Consider the following 20,126-nt stretch of genomic DNA (forward strand, 5'->3'; position numbering starts at 1 on the left):
AGCATATGGAAATACTTTGTGATGTTTACTTTCAGTATTTTCACTTTATCTTTTTAAATGTTTAACTCTTTACTCCGTAGGGAATTTACTTGGACGTAGTGGACAGGAGAATTGTATTGACGTAATTCATCTATTTTGTTACATCCTTGTCCCTGTTTACACACCATAAAGGGTTCGTCTGACTAGTCTGATTTCTCAACATTGACACTACTGACATTTTTGACAAGATGACACTTTGTCAAGGGAACTATTCTGTGCATCATAGGGGCCCTAGATGTCTGTAGCAGTGCTCCCCACCTCCCACAGTCATGACAGCCAGAAATGCCTCCAGATATGGCAATTGTTCCCTGAGAGGCAAAATCATCCCATATGGCAAACATCTGGTCAGTTCTTATGGCGGCAACAGACCATTAAATTATCACTTCTCATTAACTTTTGTAACTGGTACATCTGGTGAAACATGTTTTTCTTCATTCTTTTTTTGCCATCATTTCCTGAATACCCTTTGGGCATATTTCAGAGATAAACTTTTGAATTACTGTATTATGAGGCAGAAACAAAGATCCTGATGCAAATTTAGGGGAAATGTCTTTAGAAATGTGGCTGTGTGTAGAGAGAGCTGCATCTTGGACTTCAGGAGTCCTCCATGCACCAAAGTTGATTATATGTCCATGGAGATGACACTTCTGTCACCTCATCAGGAATCACTCAGACTTGTCTCCGTATACATCTCACACATGCTGTTAACCCTAAACCTCCAAATGTATTATGTATTTTTCAGGATATGTGATTTTAATTCCATAATATGAGTTGTTATGTATAATCTGTGTATTTACACAAAGTTCAGAAAATTGAACCCTTCATAAGTTCTACTAATTTTCCAGCTATTTCATCTTTACCTTGTCAAGGAAACAATGCTATCATCTCTAATAACAATATTTGCTTCTTCCATCTTAGTCATCATATTTATCTTTGCATTTTCTCACATGATGTTAGAGATGAAAGCAATGATAAATACTGGGAGTGAAAAGAAACATCTTTGGTTGTTGTTTAAATCGGTTCCTCCTTTCAGTGGGCTGCCTCTCACACAGCGGTTCCTCTCCATGCTCTGCTCCCACACATCTTCTAGGAGTGCTAGGCTGGGCTGGCAGTCACTGTGCCTGAGAATCCCTACAAGATTTTAGCACCAAAAGTGACTAAAAATACTGTGGCACCCTCTGCAGATTTCAACCGACGGCAAGGGCAATCTATTCCATAGTGGGGATTTTAATAAGGCCTGTGGGGAAGAGCAAAGTTGTTTCTGATTCTCACACAGGGTCCATCCTAGTTAATGAACCATTATTCTTAATTTAATCATAAGAGTTAAAGAGTGCTCAGTGGCAAAGCTTGGTCTGAGTCGGGCAGCCTGGTGATGAATCGAGCCCCCTCCTGACTGCCTGTGTAAAGACACCCAAGTCACTCAGCTACCCCAAGTCTCAGTTTCCTCTCTTATCAAATAGGATCATGGTGGCGCTTCCCTGTTAGAAGTCCGTGAAGATGAAAAGGAATGAGCCAGTCCACCTATGGTGCTGAGTGCCGTGCCCCACACTCAGTAAGCCTCCCCGAAGTGCCTTTATTGTTAGTTTCAGCATTCCTGTTACTATTCTCACTCTCATTTTCATTATCATCTTTATAATGACTTAGAAAGCAGAATTCTCTCACTGGAATCTACGACATTTTACACTGCAGATGACCCAATGGTTCCTTGACATTTAAGGTTGCAACTGGCTTTTAAAACTACTGAGAACTAATGCCTTTACTAGAGTCTTGTAATGACTATTTTCATTTCTTCTATGAGTGCTTACTTTCCCATACTTTGAAATCTTCACTAAATAAATGCTGTGATAATTCATTTCTGCCAATTCATGCCTCCCCACTAGACAGAACAATTCGATTGATCCTTCCTCCCACCACTACCTCAGACAACCTGTCATAGTTCAGTCAGACCATGAAGAAAAAATAGTCTTAAAGTGCAAACATTCATCTTGATGTTGTGCCATTTAAAAGTACTTCATGCTTCCCAGCACAAGAAGGATAAATTGCTCTCTTATTTTCATTCAGAGCTAAGAGCATGTTGGTTCACAACCTCGAGAGTTTGGATGACATCTGAAACTGGTTCCCATACATGGAAGGCAAGGAGAGAGTGAAGAAAGAAACAGATCCCTCCCAATTGGGAGGTGGCAGTTTTAATAAGCAAGGAAACTTATATATGAGGCTTCTCTTAGGTGGTGCAAGATGAGTAGCTCTCCACAACCACCCACCAGAATCTTAAATGTTTATGTAGAGGCTTTAACGGGGTTCAGTAATATCTACAGTCCAAATGGTCTCAACAATGCATTATTCTCTCCAGGCTGCATCCTTGCAATGGCTCTTAGTTCATGAAGAGTGGGCAGAATGTATATTCCCAGGACAGGGATTGGGTAAGGAGGCCTCAATTGCCCAAGTCCAGCTGGAGGGTCAACCAGTGACCTCCTCTCACAGAGCAGCTTGTTGAATCTTGGGTAACTCATTCCATTAGGGCCATTTTTCAAAGTCCTGGGGAAGGTATCTCTCTCCAGACCTACAAATAACTCCCTGTGCTTCTTAAGTGGAGTGCTTGGTTTGGCTTAGAAGACCACCTTGTGGGCTATCCTTGAGTCCTCATGGGCTTCCCTCAGTGCAGATGGATGCACCAACACTCTAAGTGTATTCTGGTCCTCACGTTTGCCATGATGGAGATTAACAGGAACCACATGCTCTTACCAAGGACAACCTTAAGACATCATGTCTATTTTGCCAACCACGGTGATTCAAGGACCTTTGAGAATACCATGATGTGACTTTAAGAGAGAGCCACACTGTCCCTAATGTTACCTGTAAGAAGCAGAACAATTTATCAGTTCATCAGTGTCAGAAGCACATTCCCAGTTTCTGCCCAGATGGGGCCACTAGTCGAACTGTACAGTTCCCACAGCGCAAATGAAAGTAGGGTGGGAAAGTACAGTGATGAAAAGGAGTTTTCTCAGCACCATGTTTCTGAGAGTGTGTGAGACTGGAGCCAGACTAATGCATCAACCCGGGTGAATGCACCTTCTTAGGATGGTGTCTCCTTTATTTGAAGTGGAGATGAGGAGTTAGGAGACAAAACAAAAAAACAGAGGTATTCCTGACTTACGAAATGAGAGTGATTTCCAGGAAACCTGCTTCTAGACCATTATTTTCCAGACAGTTCTTAAAAGGGAGATGAAAAACAGATAGTGAAATGCAAATATCTTCTCCATCTCTCAATGCTCGATGCTGAAGACCCACAGAACTTTTCTTCCTACGTTGGATGGTGACCGATGGATGATGCTATTGCCCAACTGTGTTTCCCCTTGTATGATGAGCACTGGTTGCAAACTGGGCCTTACTTTTCTGTCTTCATTGAGATCACTTATGGTTCTTTGGCTCTGCCTCTCAGTTTCCATCTGTCAGATGGCCTTCAGGGATGCTTCTGTCCCTGGGTGTGGTGGAGTTATTGCTGAAATTTGGGTGGACTTAGGTGGGGCTGTTTATCTCAGATGATATCAAAGGTTAGCATGTCCTCAGGGAATTGGGAGAGGAAATTGTCAGAAATAGTATCTGTGCAGACTATATGGAGAGGATGCCTGTCAAGGAATGATTCCTGTCAGAATGAGCATGACTCTCTAGTATCATAGACTCACCAGTGAGACGATTATTTAGATGAAACCCAGTTTTCTGATAAATCTCATTGTAGATGGATTAAATAGTGTAACCACAAGTAAGGGGCGGGGCGTAACCACGGAGAGTGATTTAAGCACTGTGAGAATGAGTCCATGCTTATATTTTCCATGGGATACAAATATTTTGATGTCAGAAGAAGTTTCTAAAATTACCCATTCTGAATACCCAGAAGTCACTTTTCTTGTGAAATGATGGCTTGTTTTGCTCCCAATGCTCTTATTATGAATCTGTGATGTCTGGCAAGGATGCCCACGTAATGCATCCCTGATATCATAACTGAACTCAGTGGGTTCACCTCTTGGTGATTGTGGAGCTGAAAAGCACAACCAAGGCAGAAGTAGGTGAAGAAAGGTTTATTATTTGCACAAGCAATGGAGAACGCTAAGGATGTCTTCCAAACAGCGTTTCCCCAAACAAGAGTTGGAGGGGGTCCTCTAATTGTGAGATCATAGTACAGTTCATGAATATTCAGTTGAGGAAAAGGCAGGAAATCAGGGTCCATTGCCTAACAGTCATGTTCCTTTAAGTCTCATGGGTAGATGTACACGTGCTACTACATACCTCACATGATCTAGAAAGGGCTGCTTGGTCCCTCCCAGGGGAGGAGAACTTAAAATGTTGATGAAGGGCAGGCCCAGTGGCATAGTGGTTAAGTTCATGCGCTCCACTTCCATGTCCCAGGCTTCGCAGGTTCGGATCATGGGCATGGACCTTCATGCTGCTCATCAAGCCATGCTATAGTGGCATCCCACATACAAATAGAAGAAGATTGGTACAGATGTTATCTTAGGGACACTCTTCCTCAAGCAAAAAGAGGAAGATTGGCAACAGATCTTAGCTCAAAGCCAATCTTCCTCATCAAAAAAATAAAAAATGGAAAAAATAAAATGTTGAGTTTACAATGGGGACAGTTCACTTCATTTCACTTAAGAGCAATTTGAGGGGGCTAGAACGGGCTTCAGCTCGCCTGCTTGTGGGAACTTTCCGTGGTTAGGCTCTTCCTGAACTTTCCCTCTGCAAACACTCAACAGATAATGTATGTTTTTATCAGATCCTCAAGACCCCTTTTTTTGCCTAGTTCTTTGGTCACAGTATCCGTGGCTGTGTACCTATGGCAAAACTATGTCAGACTCCAGTTGTCAGCAAATATCAACATGGAGAGAGACTAATTACTGCGTAAGGTGAGGTGACTTTGAGTTGTGTGTGTTTGTAAAGAAGGATCGCAGTTCCAGGAGTCACCTCTCAGCACTACCTTTCAACGCAAATGTCCCTGCAGAGGACGAGGTCTGGCTGGCATTCTGCTCAGACACCTAAACTCAGGGGCTGTCACTCAGACACAAGGGGGCGAGTCTTGCGAACTGTTCAATCAGATGCGGCGCCGGGGCAGGTGGGTGGGGCGAAGCCCCAACCACCCGGAAGTTGTGACGCTCCAGCCACACTGGGCACCGCGTCCCCGCGCCATTAAAGGCTCTACGTGGCTCTGTCACCTGTTCTGTCGCGGTGTGACCTGCAGGGACCGCGGGAGTTGTAGGAAGGACTCGGGGGTCCCGGGAGCCCTAGAAATGGTGAGTGTGCGGCCGCGGGGCGAGGACACGGGAGGCGGGGCTGGTGGGAAGCGGCGGGGCGGGCCCGGCCTCCCGCGGTCCCCTCCGGGGTCTGCGGCCCCGAGTCCGCGGTGGCGCCGCTCGGCCCTCAGGCCCCTCTGGCCGCAGCGTGGGGGCGGGGCCGGCAGCCGGGCCCCGGGCGTCCTGTGGTCCCTGCGCGCGGCGACTTGGGCCGGAGTGTCTCTGGGCCGCTGTGTGCCCGCAGCCCCGCGTGTCCCAGACGGTGCGGGGCCCACGGGAGGGCCCGCAGGACAGTCGGGCGTCGGTCTCCGGGGTCCGTGCGCGGACGGGCTGTGGTCTGTGGGGTCCCCTTCTTTTCTCCCAGAGGGCACCTGTTTCCTTCTGAATATTCTGTATGTTTAGGGAGCAGAGTCTCAATCCACGACCGTGTCCCCCAGTCTAGGTCTTCCTCGGGCTGACAACAAATGCCTGAATTTCCAGTCTCTCCCCACATCCCAAATGCCAACTTCCTACCTCCAGTTCACAGCATTATTATCCAATATTTGTTCTCCTCGGTGGATTTAAAACAGACCCAATATGTTAATCATCATTTTCTCACAATCAGTGGATGGCTGTTTTATTTTAAAAGATTTATTTTGTGTGTGTGGATATTTTCCATGAGTGAAAAGCAGCCTCTCACCGCCTAGAACTAGGTTGCATGAAATCCTTGTTCGTCTCCCCCAGGATCTTTCTGGGCACAGACATCCTGTGGGAAGTCCTCTGGGTGCAGGTTCCTCTTGAGAAACTTTCCTCGATGATCTGTCCTGTCAGCACTGTCCCCACCTGGGTTAGTCACCTTTAAAAGATTTATTCACTTCATTTTAGTCTCAGTTTTTCAATGAATAAAAATTTATTTAATCAAGACGACTTGACATAAAGTATAAAATATTTCCAAGGAGGGGCCGGCCCCGTGGCCGAGTGGTTGAGTTCCCGTGCTCTGCTTCAGCGCCCCAGGGTTTGCCGGTGGGGATCCTGGGCGCCGACATGGCACTGCCCATCAGGCCATGCTGAGGCAGCGTCCCACATGCCACAACTAGAAGGATCCACAACTAAAATATACAACTATGTACCAGGGGGCTTTGGGGAGGAAAAAAAGCAGACACACACACACACAAAAGATTGGCAACAGTTGTTAGCTCAGGTGCCAATCTTTATAAAAAAAAAATTTCCAAAGAGACAAAGACGTGAATTTCAGAAAGATTAAAATATTCCAGGTTAACATTACATGTACTAAATTATTCTTTCCCTTTTTCCCTCCCATCGTGAGTAGTTATGTTCTGAGGTCTGCTCTGTTATTTCGGGTGAGTTCAAATGGATTTCCAGGGCTTAAACTTGCAGACCTCAAGTGTTCATGTAGGATTAATCGGTTATAAAACAATTTCTTGTCACGGAAATAATACTATATTAACATCTTTTTTTTTTTTTTTTGAGAAGGCAGTACATTTTTGTGGGGCTTCTTGTTCAGCCAGCAAATTGCCATACAATTTTCTTCCTTCATTTCCACAAAGAGATTGGTTTGAGTGTTCTAGCTGAATTGTTCAAACACTGGGTTTGTGTATTTAAAATATTAATGATGGTCAAAAAAAACTCCAGTGGGAGCAGAGCCTGAGGGCAGTGACTCCAAGCTGAGGCCCCCTTGGACCTGCAGAGGGAAGAAGGCTCAGTTGCTCTTCCTGGGGAGCCTCCCCTGCAGGTGTCCTACTGCTCACACCCCTATGGAAGGAGCCTTTATCCTGAGAGGAGCTGCAGAGCCTGGAAAGCTGGGGGTGCACGTGCTGATGGGGTGGGGAGTGACGCCCTTTCTGAGGTTGTCACTCTGGATTCCTTGGGCCTGTTTCTAGACATAATTGGAGTTTTGCATCCACAGTGTAGGTGTGCTCAGAGAGTAATTTGTTTACACTGAGAAAGCCTGTGAGAGTCAGGAGCTCTGTGTCCTGGATTAGGGCCCGTTAATCTGGGGTCCATTTGGGTCAGAACCTTAAACTGGATCCAGCTGAGTTTCCTCACTGTGAGAATGGAGCCTGAGAGAGGGAGCATGTGCGCTGTTCCCTGGGGAGAGGAGGGTGTATGGGGCTCCCAGAGCTCCTTCCTGTGGCTGCTCAGGTGCCCTCCCCTCCTTCTCCAGGGACTGACCCCCTCCAGGGCTCTCTCTCCACCAGGAGAGTGAGGAACATGGGACCTTCTGAGTGTGGCTTTCCTTCTGTCCTGTGGGAAGCAGGCTGCTCATCTGAGCTGATTCCAGTATTTGTGTTTCTTCCCTTTGGATTCCTTTATCGATGGACTAGTGCAGCCCTTTGGCTCTAGTTTCCCTTAGCACTCGGGCCATGAAACTGTAAATTGATGGAGAGATAGGAGGTGAGAAAGGAATAAAATTTTTTCATTTTCACATCAGTTTTTCTGTGTGCATGTTTCTAGAGAACATAGAAATTTAAAAGGTAAAGCAATTGAGATTCTATTTTAATTGATATGAGGAAAGGTTCTGAAAGCTTATATAAATCTTTGAAAATCCAATTCATTTAAGAGTTTAAACTCAGAACATGATTGCACTAAAATATGCCACTTCCTTTTGAAAACCCCTTCAGTGTGAGCTATAGGGGAAAGACAAACTAGGATGCTGCATGTGCTTTTAGTTAGAAAGATTTGAAAATTTTATTTTGTGTGGTTTACACTTTTGTCACTGTTATTATTTAAAGGAATTAAAACTTAGAATGGTTTCCTTTGTACAGGAATTAAATTTAAAGACTCAATTGCTCTGTTTATTTTAAATAAATCTGTAAGACGACAAAGTCTCACTTAAGAAGACTCACTGTCCACATATCCTGGTTCCCTCCTGCACTATTACTCAAGTCACCCCGAATATACAGTTCTGATCATTTTTGAGCTCCTGTTAATGTTTCTTTATATACATCAATCAGGAATGCATATTTTTCTTACCCACTTTGTCCTTGTAAGGAGCAGTCAGACTCCACATTTTTGGGTGACTGCTCACAGCTTAAGCCTCACCCACCCTCCTCCCCTTGTGCCCCCACCTGGACAAGCTGAGGAGGAAGCCTGGGTGCTCTCTCCTCTAGAGCAGGCAGGAGATTCCCGCCACCCCAGCCCCTGCCTGTGTGCAGAGCTCTTGCCCCGGCCCCACCCCTAGGCCCAGTGAAGCCCCGGGCCTGGCTCCATTCCTTGCTTTCTGAGCCCTGTCAGAGCTGCTTGAGAGGCCGGCCCTGCCTTTCCCTCAGACCTCTATTATGTGAGTCCTAAGCCTTTTCCTACCCAGTGTGTGTGTGTGTGTGTGTGTGCATGCGTGTGCCACCCTGGGATCAGCCTCAACAAGGGAACCACCCTTCTGCAGGTGAACATAACAGTTGGTGCCCTGAGCAGCATGTCCAGACATGACCCCACCCGTGGGTCTGTCTTCTCTTGCTCTGACTTGCTCCCCTGCTCTGCTGCCTGGTGGCGGCATGCGCTGTGGGCTACTGCTCGCTGGGGAGCTCGTGCTGTGAGGTGCGCTGCCCTGTGTTGCACACCAAGCCTCAGTTCTAGGTTCAGTCACCCGAGTTGACAGTTTGAAGAATGCATAGGCACTGGGAGCAGGAATGTGGGATTGAGGCCTCCTTAAATGAGTGTTGGGTCAGTGTCTTTGTCAGGATTTATCTGTGTGTTAGAGTGAAGCTGTGACAGGGGCTTGATGGGCCCTGACATACCCCAGGGCGGGGTAGACAAGGGACTATACTCTTTGCAGGAGGTGGGTCCATCAGATGGTCACTCCTGAAAGAGCTCTCATTTTAAGGGAAGACGTGAGAGGGGGAGAGGCAGACAGTAGGTGGCAGGCTGAGTCCACACCCTAACACCAGAGGGCTCCCCAGGCCCCTTCAGTACCTCTGCTGCTGCCCCTGCCCCTACTGCCACAAAGATCCTGACCTTCAGGGTTATAGGGGACAACACCCATGGCACCCCTCTGGCACAAGTTATTAGTCTAAACCTGACTTAAGCCCAGGGTTTAAACCTTATTAAGCACCAGTTGTCACATAGGAGGCTCCTAACCCTGATGGCACTGTTTTGAGGCTCTTTGGTGGGAAAAAAAATTATAGATACCAGGTTAGAGAGATACTCTTTCCCCTGAAATATATCCCATCAGGAAGAATACAAAACAGGAAAGGTCAGGAGGAAGGAGACAATACATAAAATACTGAAACAGAGGTCCACAATTTGATGTAATTGTAAATTCACGATATATTGAAGAATTTACATACCAACACAGATAAAGGTACATTGCTTGGCTTTTGGGCCTCTACAAGGTAGGTTCGGAATTGATTTTGTTATCTGATGTAATGCACTAATTCAGAAACTTTCAAGCAGTTAATCCACACTAGGTGTCAAGTTACAGTTATATCTGGGATCCCACTAAATTTAAGGAAGGTGCCCCTGATGATCTTAGGGGTGTTACTCACTATAATATGGAGGACAAATGGGACAAATGTTTCATCTTTTGCCGTCAGAACTATGATCTTGTCTAAATTCTGTATGGTCATAACACCCATTGTCCTAAAATATCCCACAGTGACCTGGGAAGCTCTGATCCACTGATCAAGAATTAAAATTAAATGAAGTCTCTGCCAGTTACAAATTGCCTTGACAAATTGGGACCCAGGGACCTTAGACCACAAATCAAGTAGTTACTATGACCCAATATAAATTACATAGGTATTTGAAGGATTGAAAACTGTATAGAAAACCTAGTTAGTGATGAGTTCATTATTCCCAGTGCTTTTTTTTAACAGCCCAGTTTATCCTGTTATTGAATCTGGAAAGAATGGATGACACCTCAGAGTGGTTTACCTCAACATGAGGCTAGGGTTGCACCACACAGACGTCTATATCCAGCCCCCAACAGTGTGGAAATTATGGATTCCATCTAATCAGCAATTAATAAATAAACCTGCTCTCAGAGATTTGGCTAAGTCTGTTCTGTCCAGTCCTGTGTCAGCAGCCTCACAGCTGCACTTGGCCTTCCCCTGTGAAGGGACATGATGCCCCTTTACTGGGTTGTCCTCATGGATCTTCCACAGCTGTGCCCTCCCACAGTCATTGCAGGCAGGATCTGAACCGCATCCTGGCTTCTCCAAGAACACAGGTATGGGGGCTGGCCTGGTGGTGTAGTGGTTAAGTTCATGCACTCTGCTTCAGCTTGGGTTTCATGGGTTTGGATCCTGGGCATGGACCTACACACTGCTCATCAAGCCATCCTGTGGCAGCACCCCACATACAAAATAGAGGAGGATTGGCACAGATGTTAGCTCAGGGCCAATCTTCCTTACCCAAAATAATGTATATATATGGGTATGACATTACATTAATGACATCTTCTCTGAGTACATTCAAGATGTACAAGTAATGAAAAAAGGAGCTCGCAAAAAAGTGGAATGGACATTTCCAAACATAATGTGAGGCCATGACAACTTTGTTAAATTTCTGAAAATTATTTCATAATCTGAGGCCTGCTCCTTCTCTGACACCGTGAAGAAATAGCATTTTTCCCCTCAGCACCCACAACATCTGCTAGGTTCTTTTGTTGTTCCAGAGGTAACATATATGTTGTTTATAAATTTTACCTGACTCTGTTTGTGCTGTTACTTGCAAATTTGCCACCTTGAATGGGCATCCTCAACACAGAAGTCTGGAGACTCTCTTTAAATTGTCATACAACCAACACTCCTGTTAGTGACCTCAGAGACTCCTTTACTATAGAGGCCTCAGTGACCTTCTGTCATGTCTCCTGGGGTACCCATGATGGCCTTAGGTTGTCCATGGGCTTCTGATGCAAGAACCTGCTCTAGACCCACAGTATATGCCATTAGAGCTGCAATAATCTCTACTTATGAGGCTACCCTCGCCGTAGATGGCCCTGACCATGGGACCACCTATCCAGCAGTCCCATTTTTACTTGCTACCTGGAAATAGCACTCCAGGAGCTCAGCAGGTTACCAAGAGCCTCTGGAGACATGATGGAGCCAGATCTTGGCCCTCTGCGATATCCTGTCTGCAGGAGGGAGTGGCCTTCCCTGTCCTCAGTCTCTTGCCAGGTGTCATGCTGTTGAAAGAAGTCACCCATTTCCCAGGCTCCCTGGGGAGCTCTGGGAGTTCATGGACTTTAGGGATGACATCACCACATTTGTACATGATGGAGCTCAGGCAGAGTTGCTGCTTTTCATGTCTTAATTGGGGTATCTCTGATGAAGGACTGAACCCAAGGGTCATCACACTGACCATACATCGAGCAGTCATCTTAGCACTGACCAAGAATTGGTTCCAGCTGCAGAGGTTACAGACCATGCATGATTCCCTGAGAGTTGCCCCTTTGTGGAAAAAGAACTCTGGGAATTTCTTTCCTCACACTTACCTACAATAGAAATAGAAGTAACTCTTGTCTCTAAACATATGAAGGCTATACACCAGCCTTGTCAGGACACTGTTTATCCACATGGGAGTTCCAGACACTACTGATAGTAATGAAGGCAGTCCCTTCACTTCTCAGCATATACAGTGCTGGGCTCTTAACAAGACATTCAAGGGAAGTTTCCCCTCTCTTCCAAATCTCGGGGTGCAGGCCTCATAGAGCACCATAATGGCGTATTGAAATAAGTTCAAAGTAATGGAATGAAAGATGGTCTATTTTTGTCATTAGTCATCAGGGATGAATATTAATGTGTCTGTTTTTATCTTTTTTTCCTAGTAGACTTTATTTTTTTTTATTGAGGTCATAGTAGTTTATAACATTGTAAGATTTCAGTTGTACATTATTTGTCAGACATCATATAAATATGTCCCTTTAACCCTTGTGCTCACCCCCAATTCCCTCCCCCCAGTAACCACTGAACTATTCTGTTTGTCCATCTGTTTGTTTATCTTCCACAATGAGTGAAATCATATGTTGTTTGTCTTTCTCTGTCTGCCTCATTTTGCTTAACATAATATTGTCCAGGTCCGTGCAGGTCTATCCATGTTGTTGCAAATGGGATGATTTTGTCTTTTTTTGTGGCTGAATAGTATACGATGGAATACACACACACACACACACACACACACAGGAATACTGTGTGTATATATATATATATATATATACACCACCCCTTCTTTATCCAATCTTGGGTCAATGGCCACTTGGGTTGCTTCCATGTCTTGGCTGTTGTCAGTAGTGCTGCAATGAACATAGGGGTCCATAGGTCACTTTGGATTGTTGATTTCAAGTTGTTTGGATAGATAACCCAGTAGTGGGGTAACTGGGTCCTATTCTATTTCTATTTTTAGTTTTTTGAGGAATCTCCATACTGTTTTCCGTAGTGGCTGCACCAGTTTGCCTTCCCACCAGCACTATATGAGAGCTCCATTTTCTCCACAGCCTCTCCAACATTTGTTGTTTTTAGTCTTACTGATTATAGCCATGTTAACAAGTGTAAGGTGGAATCTTAGCTTACTTTTGATTTGCATTTCCCTGATGATTAGTGGTGTTGGACATCTTTTCATGTGCTTATTGCCCATCTGTATATCTTCTTTGGAAAGTTGTCTGTTTATGGCCTCTGCCTATTTTTTGATTGGGTTTTTGTTGTTGTTGTTGAGTTATGTGAGTTCTTTATAGATTATGGAGATTAACCCCTTGTCAGATATATGATTTGCAAATGTTTTCTCCCAGTTGGTGGGTTATCTTTTTGTTGTGATCCTAGTTTCTTTTGCCTTGTAGAAGCTCTTTAGTCTGATAAAGTCCCACTTGTTTATTTTTTCTTTTGTTTCCCTTGTCTGATAAGACATGGTATTCAAAAAGAACCTTTTAAGGTTGATGTCGAGTGTACTACCTATATTTTCTTCCAGAAGTTTTATGGTTTCAGAACTTATCTTCAAGTCTTTGATCCATTTTGAGTTTATTTTTGTGTATGGCATGAGATAATGGTCTACTTTCATTCTTTTGCATGTGGTTGTCCAGATTTCCCCACACCATTCCTTGAAAAGACTCTCTTTTCTCAATTGTATGTTCTTGACACCTTTGTCAAAGATTAGCTGTCCGTAGATGTGTGGTTTTATTTCTGGGCTTTCATTTCTATTCCATTGATCTGTGTGCCTGTTTTTGTACCAGTACCATGCCGTTTCAATCAGTATGGCTTTGTAGTACGTTTTGAAGTCAGGGATTGTGATTCCTCCAGATTTGTTCTTTTTTCTCAGGATTGCTTTAGCTATTCAGGGTCTTTTGTTGCCCCATATGAATTTTAGGATTCTTTGTTCTATTTCCGTCAAGAATGTCATTGGGATTCTGATAGGGATTGCATTGAATCTGTAGATTGCTTTGGGTAGTATGGACATTTTAACTATGTTTATTCTTCTAATCCATATGCATGGAATCTCTTTCCATCTCTTTATGTCATTATCTATTTCTTTCATTAATATCTTATAGTTTTCATTGTATAAATCCTTCACCTCCCTAGTTAAATTTATTCCTAGGTACTTTATTCTTTTTGTTGTGATTGTGAATGGAATTGTATTCCTGAGTTCTCTTTCTCTAAGTTCATTATCAGAGTACGGAAATGCAACTGATTTTTGTAAGTTGATTTTGTACCCCACAACTTTGCTCTAGTTGTTAATTATTTCTAATAGTTTTCTGATGGATTCTTTAGGATTTTCTATATATTAGTCTCCATTTCTGTTTCTTTCTTTCTTTCTTTTTTTTTTTTTTTGAGGAAGATTAGCACTGAGCTAACTACTGCCAGTCCTCTTTTTGCTGAGGAAGCCTGGCCCTGAGCTAACATCTGTGCCCATCTTTCTCTACTTTTTATATGTGGGACGCCTACCACAGCATGGCGTGCCAAGTGGTGCCATGTCTGCACCCAGGATCTGAACCGGCAAACCCCGGGCCGCCCAGAAGCAGAACATGTGAACTTAACCACTGTGCATGGGCCTGCCCTTGTTTCTTTTTTATAGTTTCAATTTCTGGTGAAGAATTCCCTCTGTTTATTAATTTATTCCTGATTTCATTGAACTGTCTTTCAGAGTTTCCTTGCATCTCATTGAGTTTCTTTATGATAACTATTTTGAATTCTCTGTCATTTGGATTGTAAATTTCTGTGACTTCAGGATTGATTTCTAGGTGATTGTCATTTTCCTTCTGGTCTGGAGTGTTAACATACCTCTTCATTTTATTTGATGGTGTTGACTTGTGCCATTCCTTAATGGTAGTATCTGGTCACAAATTCCACCTGCCACCCCCAGTGGGGAACAGGAGCTGTGTATTCTGAGCTTAGCACTATGCCTGGTAGCTGCACCTGTCCTTTGGAAGCTGTGCTGACTGTGGCCCATCTGCATTTGCCCACTGGCTGCCACTGCTTTGCACACATAGGCATGCAGGCACTCCCGCAGGAGTCCCCTGTTGTGGCCTGGTGGCCAAGTTGGTGCATCAGGTGGAAGAGGAGAGGGGCGCTTTCTTTCATGTGCATGATCCTGGGGGTGTTTCTACTCTGCGCTCACTGTCTGCCTTCCTGGCCTGCTCAGCTTGGTGAAGACACCCCCATGATTGCTTAGCCTCCTCAGTGCAGAACATTCCCACAGGCTAGGAGGCAACTCCAAAGGGGAAGATGTTCCCTTGGGGGGCTGCCCTTTCCTCCCCTCTGCTTTCAGGGTTGTGTGCCAGCCACCACATGCACTCCCACACCCTAGATTCCTGCCATTTTGGGAGGGGGGAAGATCCCCTTCCCTCCTTCCACTACCTCCCATGGGGTGCAGCACCTCCACCTTCAGAGGTATGGCTGTTTTGATCTCTCGGGTGTCTGTTGTGTTCTGTGAATGTCCTCTCTTGGTTTATGAATGTCTTTTTTGTTGTGTCTTAGGGAGGAGAGACTAATGGAAGAGCTCACTCTACCATCATGCTGCTGTAACCTTCTTGAAAATTATTTTAAAACAGTCGTTTAGAGCCTCTGGAAATTGTCCTAAGGACAAGCAGCAAATGAGGAACATCTATTCAAGAAACAATAACTTTCCATGAGAAAGGGGAGAGTGTGTAGTATTTGAACCATGTCCACTCCCTCCCTGCTCTCAGCTCAGCAAGTGAGCCCTCCTCTCCATAGTGCTGCACTCAGTCAGAAGACAAGGTTCTCCCTCCCTAAGCTTCCAGAAGGAGGGCTGTTTCCTAGCAGGAGCAGGACTTCAACATTACCCATCCTGCCCGCAGCTACCTGTTGCTGAATTTAAACCCCTTATTGGTTCACATGAAAAGTGGGGACACCCTTCTTGCACCCAGCCCCTCCTCATGGTACAGAGGCTCTGCTGTGCTCATGCTTTACTGAGAATGCTGGGCACTGACCACTCTTTCTCCAGCTTGTGAGGTGGCTGTAACTTGGGACAATCAAGAGGATCTCTGGCTGCTGTCTTTCCACTGCACTGATCACTCAGCCCCTAGAATGGAATTGTCACCAGAGAGAGGCTTCCTATTGTCACCACCACAGATCCACAGTCCTGGCACAGAGATTTTGCATGAATCTGGGGGAGAAGTGAACCATAAAATACAAAGTTCTTAATTCCTTTCCAAAGGAACTAGCTTGATGAGCAAAAGATCATAAAAAGTTTCAGTCAGAGGACACTCTCAAGAAAGTGGAGAATGAGGTGAAAGACAATTAGGAGATTTGTGTATTTAATGAAGATATTAGCTTAGACAGTAGGCTGACTAGTTTTCTGGAAAGAACCAGGGAATTAGACTGCTAAGAGGATACTTTCAAGTATCGCGGCAGATATCAAACAGTGGCTTCAAGTATTTCTGTCATGGTGTGAGAATTTCACTGGAGTATTTGGTAGAGCAAGTAATGCCCCCATGACATTGGTGAAAACAGTGGACTAATCAGCCAGGAGTCAATCTAGTTTAACCACTGGGTGTGTCCATGAAAGGAAGAGAGCCCTCCAATGCCACTGTCTCTTGACAGTAGATTCACCCAAAGCCATGCCTGATTTTAGGAGCCATGTCAGAGGTTTCATTCTGTATGCAGGAGATAGACTTAAATAAAATAATTCACCCAGTCACTGAACAAATAAATAAGCTAATAACAATAAAAAGTCCAAGTAGGAGGGGAGGCAGAACCTAGAGTTGCTATAACATATTACCTAAAATGTCTAGTTTGCATCAAAACTGTGAAACATGAAAGATATAGGAAAGTATGAACTATATACTGAGAAAAAAAAGCAATTGAAAAAATTTCCTAACTTTTACAGGAAACTTCAGTAAAATTAACAAGTGATATCTCAGCAGAGAAAACCAAGGTGAGAAGGCAGAGGGATAACATATTCAAAGTGCACAAAGCAGAAACATCTCAACCTAGAATCCTATGTTCACCAAAACTTCCATGTAAAATATAAAGGTGGAAAAAAAGACTTTCCCTGATTAGCAAAAGCTAAGAAAATATAGCCAACTGCCTTATGAGACTATCAAAGGAATTCTTAAGGTTGAAAGCAATGACCCAAAATCGTAATTGATATCAACATAAAGAAACAAAAATGCCAGTATAAGTAATTATGTAAATATGAAGGACAGAATAAAGATCCATTTTCTCATATCTTCTCTTAGCTGTAATCAAAAGAATTACATAAAATACTTTGTATTTAATGTGTTGTGCTTATTACATATAGAATTGTAATATATATGGAATTCCTTTCTCTTTAAAAGCAAAAGGGGGCCAACCTCAATGGCTTAGTGGTTGAAGTTTGGCATGCTCCACTTCAGCAACCCAGGTTTTGTTCTGGGTGTGGAACCACACCACTCCTCTGTCAGTGGTCGTGATGTGGCAGTGGCTGACATAAAAAAAAAAAAGAGGAAGATTGGCAACAGATGCTAGCTCCAGGCAAATCTTCCTCAGGAAAAAAATTGAAAGAAAAACTCGTAAGACACTATTATATTATGTTTACCAGTGAAAATTTAGAGGAGGAAAGCACTAAATATTCAACAATAGGGACATAGTTATAGAAAGAGTGTAGCCACGCATTGTAATGTTCTGTGAACATTCAAGAATTATGGAAAAATCTCTTACCAAAAAACCCACTAAAGTCCTGGGTGGGTCAAAGCTGTGTTGGGCTAAAGAAGTGACCACAGATGGTAAAGAAATAAGTGTAACAATATATTATTGAGTTATATCATTAATACATATAATATGCATAAGAATAATTTGACCAAAATGACAAAAGGGAATAGAGGTATATATGAGTAAAAATTCCATATATCACTGGAACTAAGCTAGTATAAATTCAAAATTTATTCTTATACGTTAATGTGTATATGTTAAATAGTTGAGCAACCGGTAAAAAAGAACTTTCAAAAATATAGTGAAGTTATTTAAAAATTAAAAAGCTCCATTAGAACATATTCAGTTAATGCAGTAGAAAGCCATAAAGGGTAGAGGACAAACTAAAAAGAATATGAGAATTATAAATGAAAAAAATGGCAGGTGTAATTGCAAGTATGTCAATAATACTAAATATGAATGGATTACATTATCCAAACAGGAGGAAGAGATTGTCACCTGAGAATAAAAAAATAAAACTATGATCTAAATATATGCTATGTACAGGAAACAGTTTAGATTCAAAGATACAAACAAGTTGAAAGTAAAAGCTCTGGAATGTACATCTGTAAATAGCACACAAAAGACAACTGGAGAGATGATAAAAATGTCTGGCAAAATTGACTTGAAAACAGAAAATATCACTAGAGGTAATGAAAAACATTATAACTAAAATGTCACTGTTTATGGCCTGCATCTAAAATAGTAGAAAGAAATAAATTTATAGCCATTAATGCCTGTACTAAGAAGAGAGCTCTCTAATGAATAACCTAGTTTTTCACTGTAACAGATTTAAAAAGGTGAGGTACCAAACTCAAAGCAAGGATAAAAGGAAATAATAAAAATTAGAGCAGAAATTAATGAAATGAGAAAAAGGAAAATTACAGAGAAAATCAATGAAACCAAAAGTGTGTTCTATGGAGAGATTAGCAAAATTGATAAATCTTGAGCTAGATTGAGCTAGAGAAAATGAGGGAAGATTCAAATTCATACAATCAGAAAGAAAGAGGGCTATTACTACTGACATTACTGAAAAAGATTATAAAAGAATTCAATAAACACTTGCATGGCAATAAATTAGATAACTCAGATAAAATGGACAAATTTCTTGAAAGACACAAACTACTGAACCTAAATCAAGACTAAATGGAGGATCTGAATAGAACTATAACAAGTTAAGGGGTAGAATAAAAAACAAAGAACTACCCACAAATTAAGGCTGGGCCCAGATTTCTTCATTATGGCATTCTCCAAAACTTTCAAAGATTATTTAACACCAATTTATCAGAAACTGTTTAAAAACTAAAGTAGAAAGATCACTTGATACTCATATTGTGTGGCCAGTACAACAAATTCCAGCAAACCCAATCTAGCAACATAAAAAAAAGATTACACATGATGACCAAATAAGTGGGATTTATTCCAGGCATGGGAGGTTGGGATAGCATCTCAAAATCCGTTTGTGTAATAAAGGATATCAATAGAGTATAAGCAGAAAGGGTAGATCATTTCTGTCAACTCAGGGAAAGTAATTGACAAAATCCTCTACCCTTTCATGATTAAAGCACTCAGATTACTAGTAATAGAAGGAAATTTCCTGATGTCATAATGAGCATGTATGGAAAACCCACAACTAGTGTTATATTTAATTGTAAAAGACTGGATTCTTTCATCTGAAGATAGGAACCAAAGAAGAATGTCTGCTTTTGCCACTTCTATTCTAGAATATGATGGAGAGTTTAACCAGACCATTATGGAAGAAAAGGAAATAAAATGCATAAAGCTTGGTTAGAAACATTTAATACTATCTCTCTACTTCTAGCTGAGATATCTTTCTTTTATAAAACTGTATGGAGTGCACTAGATAAATTAGGCGAACTGATAATTAAGGTCAGCAAAATGGTAGGATACCAGATCAAAATATAAAAATCGGTTGTATTTCTTTACACTTGCAGTCTGATAATGAAGTTAAGAACTGCATTGATGAAATCAAAAGGAATAAACTAGGAATAAATTTAGCAAAAGAAGTACAAAATGAATACTCAGAAAACTGCAACATGTCAAAAGAAATAAAAAATGTATAAATAAATGGGGAAAATCCCAATTTCATGGATCTTAACATTGTTGAAATGGCAGGCTATTCCCCACATGATCTGAGATGCAGCACACACCTATCATGATCCCAGCTTAGTCCTTTATACAAATTGGCAAGATTTTTCATAAAATTATGTGGAATTGCAAGTTAACCAGGACAGCCAAAGCAATCTGGAAAAGGAAAAACAGAAGGGTAGAACTAACATTTCCTGATTTCAAACTTTGTAATATGCAGTGGTAATCAAGAGTGGTCCTGACATAAGGATAGACATACAGATCCATGGAATAGATTGAGATTTCAGAAATAAACACATACATATGTGGCAAACTGATACTTGAAAAAGTGCCAAGTATGGGGCAAGAATATTCTTTTGTGTATTGGTTATGGGCCAACTGGATAGCCATATGCAAAAGAAAGAGATTTTGTACTTACACAAGACATACAAAAATTTGCAGGAAAGGATAAGCACCTAAATATAAGAGTAAAGTATAACACACTTAGATAAAACATAGGAAAAAATTTATGCCCTCAGATTTGGCAAAGAATTTTAGATGTTACCAAGAGCAAGAACAGAAAAAAATAGGTAATTTG

General features: G+C 42.4%; 1 protein-coding gene across 3 annotated transcripts in view; it reads left to right on the top strand.

Moving 5' to 3' along the window:
- The first annotated feature begins 5,127 nt into the window (after positions 1-5,127).
- The window catches only part of LOC103558043 (zinc finger protein 709-like), a 41,844-nt gene continuing 26,845 nt past the window's right edge, over positions 5,128-20,126 (top strand). Inside the window, exon 1 of one of the 3 annotated variants that reach the window (XM_070625373.1) lies at positions 5,128-5,327. In XM_070625373.1, coding sequence (XP_070481474.1) covers positions 5,133-5,327 — 195 coding nt within the window. In that variant the 5' untranslated portion in view covers positions 5,128-5,132. The remainder of the gene's footprint in view (positions 5,328-20,126) is intronic. The other 2 variants (XM_070625374.1, XM_070625375.1) reach the window with 2 other exon arrangements.

This window comes from Equus przewalskii, chromosome 6 (assembly GCF_037783145.1).
Source record: "Equus przewalskii isolate Varuska chromosome 6, EquPr2, whole genome shotgun sequence".
Lineage (NCBI taxonomy): Eukaryota > Metazoa > Chordata > Mammalia > Perissodactyla > Equidae > Equus > Equus przewalskii.